This window comes from Notolepis coatsorum, assembly GCF_963971535.1.
Source record: "Notolepis coatsorum genome assembly, chromosome: 1".
NCBI classification, from domain to species: Eukaryota; Metazoa; Chordata; class Actinopteri; order Aulopiformes; family Paralepididae; genus Notolepis; species Notolepis coatsorum.
This window is the reverse complement of record NC_140165.1, coordinates 24582933-24592353: the sequence shown is the minus strand read 5'-3', so window position 1 is coordinate 24592353 and position 9421 is coordinate 24582933. Positions and strand designations below refer to the sequence as shown.

Here is a 9421-nt window from a genome sequence, read left to right as displayed (position 1 = left end):
TGTTAATGAACGTTTGTACTCTGCTCTATGACTCAGCTGTATCAGTGAAATAAGGGCATTTATTAACATTGAATGTGAAAATGAGCACATGCCTATTTCACGTCATGTTACATTTCAAAACAAGCATTGCCTAATTTGGAGGTGGAGACTCTATTCTCTGATCTAACTAACATACAACCTTGTTCATCTGATGTCACTTCATTTGACTGTAAATTGTGTTTCTTAGGCATTGTAGTGAGTCATCACTGTAGTATGACAATGACATGGTAACAAACACTGTCTACTTTGATGTGCACGCAATATTCAGATGAAATGACACGACATGTAAAAGCCGGCTATCGGTGGTTGATAGCTAACATTAGCTTACCGGCCAGCAAGCTAAGCTAACCTTCATCACCAGTAAAGCATGTTCAGGGGTAGAAGAGGAAATGTGAACATTTCTGATTAACTCATCCCATCGGCAAGATGAAGTAACGTTTTTTTTTCTTCATCATGGTTTTCAAGATCACTCGTCTTAACTAACGTTAGCTCGACCATGAACCTGACCGAAACACCGCTGATGGTTATATGCCACTCACTGGGGCTCCACCCCATCTAACTGACATTAACCGCTAGTCTTATTTCCTATTTATTTCTTTGGTACGAGTTTTAAGAAAGTAACTGTGGCTAACTTTAGTAACGTTACTGTAAAAGGCACACGTTGCAGCGCGGTGCCACTGCTGGTCTTGACCGCATTCTCTCGGATCCTCAGATTTCTACAAACGGGTGAACGAACCAGACGGAAGAGATGCAGCTCTTGTGCGTCACGCTGCTGGTCGTGTTTGCCACCGTGTTTGCCGATGACAAAGATGTCGGAACCGTGGTTGGAATCGACCTGGGCACCACCTACTCATGGTAAGAAATTGTGACTGTTGTGTAGACTTTCAAAAAAAGTAAATGGTACCCATAAGATATTAAGTATGCTTGGCAAAGATGGTAATTTGTAAAGTCTTCGTTATGCATTTGTCTTCTCTAGCGTTGGAGTATTCAGGAATGGCCGTGTGGAGATCATTGCCAATGACCAGGGAAACCGCATCACTCCATCCTACGTGGCCTTCACCGCGGAGGGTGAGCGTTTGATCGGTGATGCTGCCAAGAACCAGCTGACCTCCAACCCAGAGAACACCATCTTCGATGCCAAGAGGTTGATTGGCCGCACATGGGCTGACTCCATGGTGCAGCAAGACATCAAGTACTTGCCCTTCAAGGTGAGGTTCTTAACCATGCCTGGCTTTTAGAGCCTTAGGTGGAATTCCTGCAACCTAAAAGTGGCTAAGAATGTTCACCTCTGAGGCAAATTGCTCAGTGTACCATACTTTTGCCTCCTAGGTTCTTGATAAGAAGAGTAAGCCCCATATCCAGGTGGACATTGGGAATGGTCAGATGAAGACCTTTGCTCCTGAGGAGATCTCTGCCATGGTGCTGGTCAAAATGAAGGAGACCGCTGAGGCTTACCTGGGCAAGAAGGTAACTAAACTCATTCCCAGATAGAAATGAGGGGTTTTGAGTAACAATATTTGAAAAAAAATTCATACAATTTGCAATGTATCAAACTATGACTATTTGCTTGAAAGAGATTAACCCTCTTCTTGTCTTCTCCTAGGTCACTCATGCTGTGGTCACTGTCCCCGCTTACTTCAATGACGCCCAGCGACAGGCCACCAAGGATGCTGGAGTCATTGCCGGTCTGAACGTCATGAGAATCATCAACGAACCGTAAGTGTCTTTGTGTAGTATCTTTTATCACTCACCATGATTTTAAAGATGAACTTAAACTTTCTTAGAACATCTTAATAACGTCTTGCTCTTATCTCATCCAGAACCGCTGCCGCCCTTGCCTATGGCCTGGACAAGAAGGACGGCGAGAAGAACATCCTCGTGTTTGACTTGGGCGGCGGCACCTTCGACGTCTCTCTGCTCACCATCGACAACGGCGTGTTTGAGGTCATAGCCACCAACGGCGACACCCATCTGGGAGGCGAGGACTTTGACCAGCATGTCATGGAGCACTTCATCAAGCTGTACAAGAAGAAGACTGGCAAGGATGTGCGCAAGGACAACCATGCTGTGCAGAAGCTGCGTCGCGAGGTGGAGAAGGCCAAGAGGGCCCTGTCCGCCAGTCACCAGGCCAGCATTGAGATTGAGTCCTTCTTCGAGGGAGAGGACTTCTCAGAGACCCTGACCCGTGCCAAGTTTGAGGAGCTCAACATGGTAAGAAGACCGTTTCCCATAAGTCAAAACCTGTATATATATATGCACATTTAACTTAAGAAAACCTGCACTTGCAGAACACAACTAAGCCTTTTTCTTCCCATGCTAGGACCTGTTCCGTTCCACCATGAAGCCTGTACAGAAGGTGCTGGAAGACTCCAACATGAAGAAGCATGACATTGATGAGATCGTCCTGGTCGGAGGCTCCACTCGTATCCCCAAAATCCAGCAGCTGGTGAAGGAGTTCTTCAACGGCAAAGAGCCTTCCAGGGGCATCAACCCCGACGAGGCTGTGGCCTACGGAGCTGCTGTGCAGGCTGGAGTGCTGTCTGGAGAGGACACTGGTAGGTCACAATCCAGACATGAGTCACTTTTTTGCGTTGCGATGCATATGTTTCACTGCTTTTGATGCAGTGTAACATGGGACCTGGACACCTTGACCTAAATGTTTCTCATTCTTGTCTTCTAGGTGACCTGGTTCTTCTAGACGTGTGCCCCCTGACTCTGGGTATTGAGACGGTTGGAGGAGTCATGACCAAGCTGATTCCCAGGAACACTGTGGTGCCCACCAAGAAGTCTCAGATCTTCTCTACCGCCTCCAACAACCAGGACACTGTCACCATCAAGGTCTATGAAGGTAAGAGAAAACTGCATGACATATTGATGGAAACCTATTAGGGCTGTACCGAATGTCATTTTGTAACATTCAAATCTTCTATTGAAGTATTTGAACGAAGCTTCAAATGTCTGTCTGTGAGGTTCGCCTCTTCCCTGGACCTTTAGTTCCTGTTCCCTGGACCTTTTATTCCCTGTCTCCTCACCTCACCAGCCCCCACCCTCGCGTTGTCGTTACTGTGAGGTTCGCCTCTTCCCTGGACCTTTAATTCCTGTTCCCTGGACCTTTAATTCCCTGTCTCCTCACCTCTCCAGCCCCCACCCTCGCGTTCGTTTACTCTCGTCTGCTCTTCAGCAGCCCACACCCTTGGACTACCTTATTTATGTGTTTGATTGGTCCGTGCCGAACACACACTTCTAGTCAAGTATCAATTACCATCACGCACCTGATGTGTGTTCTAATTAGCGCCCCAGTGGGCTTTAAATACCTGGATCTCCCCCCCAGTCCTTGTCGGGTCGTTCTCTATCTGTAAGCTCCTACGGGAGATTCCCTATCTGTATCTGTTTCTTTATTCTGTATGCTGTTTCATCTCCGGCGTGAGACGAGGTGCAAGCCTTCGCCACCTGTCGCCGTTTGCCTGGAGTGGGACACAGTACTGCGCTCTCTAATTCTCTACGGGAGGTATTCCAGTGTTCCACTCCAGACCCCGCGCCAGACGTGCTCCTACAGCAGATGCGCACCACTCCAGACTCCGCGCTGATGCGCTCCTACAGCAGACGCGCTCCTACAGCAGACGCGCACCACTCCAGACCCCGCGCCAGACGCGCTCCTACAGCAGACGCGCACCACTCCAGACTCCGCGCTGATGCGCTCCTACAGCAGACGCGCACCACTCCAGACTCCGCGCTGATGCGCTCCTACAACAGACGCGCACCACTCCAGACTCCGCGCTGATGCGCTCCTACAGCAGACGCGCACCACTCCAGACTCCGCGCTGATGCGCTCCTACAGCAGACGCGCACCACTCCAGACTCCGCGCTGATGCGCTCCTACAGCAGACGCGCTCCTTCAGCAGACGCGCTCCACTCCAGACGCGCATCGCTCTCTAATTCTCTACGGGAGGATGTGTCTCTCCGAGCCGGCGCGCTCTCCGAACCGGCGCGTTCTCCAAGCCGACGCGCACCACTCCAGACTTCTAGCCGGCGCGCTACTTCTCCAGACGCGCATCGCTCTCTAATTCTCTACGGGAGGATGCGTCTCTCCGAGCCGGCGCTCTCTTCAAGCCGACGCGCACCACTCCAGACGTCTAGCCTGTGCGCTCCTTCTCCATCCCTGTAAGCAGCTGTGGCCCTCGCCCTGTCCAAGGCCTTAACCCTGTTCTCTCTGTCCAGGTCTCCAGCCCGCCTCCGCGGGCCTCTGTCCCTGTTCCCCTCTCCAGTGCCCCTGTTCCTGCCCTGTCCTTGCCCTGGCCCTGTCCTTTAGCCTTAGCCCCTTAGCCTGCTCGCCTCTTAAAGGCACATTGCCCTTTTTCCTTGTTCCGGTATTTTTGTGTTCTCCCTTAAAGGGACAGTGCCGCTTTTCTGTTGTATTCAATAAATGCCCAGTTCTTGGCTTACTCTCATACCTGTCTTGTGTTGTGCGATTGGGGTCGGTTACAAACCATAACAGTACGACCCGACCCGTCGACGACCCCAGCCAGCACAGACAGTGTATGTTGAGTTTGTCCTTTGTTAGCTCCCCTGTTAGCCTGTTAGCTCCCCTGTTAGCCTTTGTTAGTTCCCCTGTTGACTCCCCTGTTAGCTTCCCTGTTATCCCTGTTAGCTTCCCTGTTAGCCCTGTTAGCTCCCCTGTTAGCTTGTTAGTCTCCCCTGTTAGCTCCCCTGTTAGCCTTGTTAGCTCCCCTGTTAGCTTCCCTGTTAGCTCCCCTGTTAGCCTGTTAGTCTCCCCTGTTAGCTTCCCTGTTAGCCTCGTTAGCTCCCCTGCAGCTTGCCAGGCCTCTACTACCAGCTTGGCCCCAGTCTGCTAGCCATGCCCAGGCAGCTAACCCGGTCCCTCTGCATGGCCTCCACTTTTTGTGTAGCTTTCCCACTGCTAGGACTGCCCCTTCAGCTAGCAAGGTCAGTTTCCCCACTGCTAGGACTGCCCCTTCAGCTAGCAAGGTCAGTTTTCCCACTGCTAGGACTGCCCTTTCAGCTAGCAAGGTCAGTTTTCCCCACTGCTAGGACTGCCCCTTCAGCTAGCAAGGTCAGTTTTCTCCCACTGCTAGGACTGCCCCTTCAGCTAGCAAGGTCTGTTTTCTCCCACTGCTAGGACTGCCCCTTCAGCTAGCAAGGTCAGTTTCCCCGCTGCTAGGACTGCCCTTTCAGCTAGCAAGGTCAGTTTTCTCCCACTGCTAGGACTGCCCCTTCAGCTAGCAAGGTCAGTTTTCTCCCACTGCTAGGACTGCCCCTTCAGCTAGCAAGGTCAGTTTCCCCACTGCTAGGACTGCCCCTTCAGCTAGCAAGGTCAGTTTTCTCCCACTGCTAGGACTGCCCCTTCAGCTAGCAAGGTCAGTTTCCCCACTGCTAGGACTGCCCCTTCAGCTAGCAAGGTCAGTTTTCTCCCACTGCTAGGACTGCCCCTTCAGCTAGCAAGGTCAGTTTCCCCACTGCTAGGACTGCCCCTTCAGCTAGCAAGGTCAGTTTTCCCCACTGCTAGGACTGCCCCTTCAGCTAGCAAGGTCAGTTTCCCCACAGCTAGGACTGTCCTTCCAGCTAGCTTGTTCTCTCATGCTGGTCCAGCCCTGTCTGCTAGCCTAGCTCCGGCAGCTAGCGCAGCCTCTATGTTAATGTAGCATTACAGCTAGCATAGGCCCTGTAGCTATCAGTGTCCTCTAGTTACCCCTCAGCTCCTCTAGTTACCCCTCAGCTCCTCTAGTTACCCCTCAGCTACCATAGTTACCCCTCAGCTACCCTAGTTACCCCTCAGCTACCCTAGTTACCCCTCAGCTATCCTGTCCCTCTGCTAGCCCCACTTTTGGTGTAGCTTCCCCGCTAGCTTGGCCCAATTTTTTGTTTGTTGCCTTGTTATGTCCCCTGCCCCTCTGTCTTTATTTTTTGGGTCGCCCGGTGGCTCCCGTGGAGGGGGGAGTACTGTGAGGTTCGCCTCTTCCCTGGACCTTTAGTTCCTGTTCCCTGGACCTTTTATTCCCTGTCTCCTCACCTCACCAGCCCCCACCCTCGCGTTGTCGTTACTGTGAGGTTCGCCTCTTCCCTGGACCTTTAATTCCTGTTCCCTGGACCTTTAATTCCCTGTCTCCTCACCTCTCCAGCCCCCACCCTCGCGTTCGTTTACTCTCGTCTGCTCTTCAGCAGCCCACACCCTTGGACTACCTTATTTATGTGTTTGATTGGTCCGTGCCGAACACACACTTCTAGTCAAGTATCAATTACCATCACGCACCTGATGTGTGTTCTAATTAGCGCCCCAGTGGGCTTTAAATACCTGGATCTCCCCCCCAGTCCTTGTCGGGTCGTTCTCTATCTGTAAGCTCCTACGGGAGATTCCCTATCTGTATCTGTTTCTTTATTCTGTATGCTGTTTCATCTCCGGCGTGAGACGGTGCAAGCCTTCGCCACCTGGAGTGGGACACAGTACTGCGCTCTCTAGTTCTCTACGGGAGGTATTCCAGTGTTCCACTCCAGACCCCGCGCCAGACGCGCTCCTACAGCAGACGCGCACCACTCCAGACTCTGCGCTGATGCGCTCCTACAGCAGACGCGCTCCTACAGCAGACGCGCACCACTCCAGACCCCGCGCCAGACGCGCTCCTACAGCAGACGCGCACCACTCCAGACTCCGCGCTGATGCGCTCCTACAACAGACGCGCACCACTCCAGACTCCGCGCTGATGCGCTCCTACAGCAGACGCGCACCACTCCAGACTCCGCGCTGATGCGCTCCTACAGCAGACGCGCACCACTCCAGACTCCGCGCTGATGCGCTCCTACAGCAGACGCGCTCCTTCAGCAGACGCGCTCCACTCCAGACGCGCATCGCTCTCTAATTCTCTACGGGAGGATGTGTCTCTCCGAGCCGGCGCGCTCTCCGAACCGGCGCGTTCTCCAAGCCGACGCGCACCACTCCAGACTTCTAGCCGGCGCGCTACTTCTCCAGACTCGCATCGCTCTCTAATTCTCTACGGGAGGATGCGTCTCTCCGAGCCGGCGCGCTCTTCAAGCCGACGCGCACCACTCCAGACGTCTAGCCTGTGCGCTCCTTCTCCATCCCTGTAAGCAGCTCTGGCCCTCGCCCTGTCCAAGGCCTTAACCCTGTTCTCTCTGTCCCTGTCTCCAGCCCGCCTCCGCGGGCCTCTGTCCCTGTTCCCCTCTCCAGTGCCCCTGTTCCTGCCCTGTCCTTGCCCTGGCCCTGTCCTTTAGCCTTAGCCCCTTAGCCTGCTCGCCTCTTAAAGGCACATTGCCCTTTTTCCTTGTTCCGGTATTTTTGTGTTCTCCCTTAAAGGGACAGTGCCGCTTTTCTGTTGTATTCAATAAATGCCCAGTTCTTGGCTTACTCTCATACCTGTCTTGTGTTGTGCGATTGGGGTCGGTTACAAACCATAACACTGTCGTCATATTTTACGACGTAAGCACGTATTTTTATATTGAATTCTTTTTAATAAATATCCTCAACTAAATCCTCAATTTGAATAAAGTGATTAATCTGATTGAGTTTAATAATAAAAAAAGAATCAACTATAATGAATAACTTGTCAGTTTCGTCAACATAAATAATCCAATAAGGGCACGGTTGGTACGAAAGTGATGGTGACGTCTTGATGGAGTGCCAAGCCAATGCAGATAGGCTACATCATTTATGATAAATGTTTTATTTAAATTTTTATGACGAGTCATATACTATAATATTAGTGTAGCCTAATCTTTATCTGCAACTGTGAAGAAAAACCCCATTGGTTTAAACGGAATGAATAGACACATAAAAAAATATATATATTTAAAATGATTATATTTTTTAATAAAAAATTCGAATGTTGATTTAGAATTCGAATGTCAACATTATGAACGAAGCTTTGAACTATTCGGTACAACCCTAAAACCTATACATAATGGCTAGGATTTGAAGGTGTGATGAAACTTTTAACAGTCAATTCATCTTTATTCATATATATATTTTATATAAACATGCCTATAAAAATTATTATGAAACAATGGTTTCATAACTTTGGATTCGGGTTGTAATTTTCATTTCTTTCCCTTCAGGCGAGCGGCCCCTGACCAAAGACAACCACCTGCTGGGCACCTTCGACCTGACTGGTATCCCTCCCACTCCCCGTGGTGTACCCCAGATAGAGGTCACCTTCGAGATTGACGTCAACGGCATCCTGCGCGTCACCGCTGAGGATAAGGTCACGGGCAACAAGAACAAAATCACCATCACCAATGACCAGAACCGCCTGACACCAGAGGACATTGAGCGCATGGTGAACGACGCCGAACGCTTCGCCGATGAGGACAAGAGGCTGAAGGAACGCATCGATGCCCGTAACGAGCTGGAGAGCTACGCCTACTCTCTTAAGAACCAGGTGGGCGACAAGGAGAAGCTGGGCGGCAAGCTGTCCGACGAGGACAAGGAAACCATTGAGAAGGCTGTGCAGGAGAAGATTGAGTGGATGGTGTCCCACCAGGACTCCGACACAGAGGAGTTCCAAGCCAAGAAGAAGGAGCTGGAGGAGATTGTGCAGCCCATCGTCGGCAAGCTGTACGGAGGCGCCGGTGCACCCCCGCCCGAGGCGGGAGAGGGTGAGCAGGGTGAGCAGGAGGAGAAGGATGAGTTGTAGGCAGCGAGATGGAAATGGAAATGGAGATGGCAACTCTCAGCAGCTTTTAGAAGTGGCAAACATAGAAATGGACAAATTAAAAGGTTGGTTCAACACAAATAAGTTATCACTCAATTTGAAAAAAAAAACAACTTCATGATATTTGGAAATTGTAAAAGAATCACTGATCCTCAACTGAAAATTGATAATGTAAAAATTTTGAGAGTATATACAAACAAGTTTCTAGGGGTCTTAATAGACCACAAACTCTGCTGGAAACCCCATATAAAATATTTGTGTTCAAAGTTAGCGAGAAGTATTGGTATACTGGGCAAGACTAGATATATCCTGAATCATAAAACTCTATACATTATATTGCACACTCATTGTACCATATCTATCATATTGTGTTGAAATCTGGGGAAATACTTATAAAAGCAACTTACAAAAGATATGCACACTGCAAAAAAGAGCCATACGGGGATAGTACATCATGGTATATATTTAGATCACACAAATAGTCTGTTTGTAAGGAGTCAAACATAAAAATTCATTGACTTAATCAAATTCAAATCTGCACAAATTATGTTTCTGGCAATAAAAAACAAATTACCAAGCAACATTCAAAAAATTTTCACGGCTAGAGAGAGTGTTTATAATTTTAGAGGGACATTAGCTTTAAAGCAACCTACGGTACGTACAACTCTTAAAAGTATGAGCATTGCAGTTTGTGGGGTATC

At 49.9% G+C, this 9421-nt stretch overlaps 1 protein-coding gene across 1 annotated transcript; it reads left to right on the top strand.

The window, feature by feature from the left end:
- Positions 1-787: 787 nt before the first annotated feature.
- LOC311227269 (endoplasmic reticulum chaperone BiP-like) lies at positions 788-8785 on the top strand (the record flags this gene model as incomplete). The annotated part of the gene is made up of 8 exons (XM_084312866.1): positions 788-894; positions 1016-1247; positions 1369-1506; positions 1643-1755; positions 1860-2250; positions 2360-2594; positions 2720-2887; positions 8125-8785. 8 exons carry the CDS (start codon positions 788-790, stop codon positions 8700-8702), a joined length of 1962 nt encoding a protein of 653 aa, XP_084168992.1. The 3' UTR covers positions 8703-8785.
- Between the last annotated feature and the right edge of the window lie 636 nt (positions 8786-9421).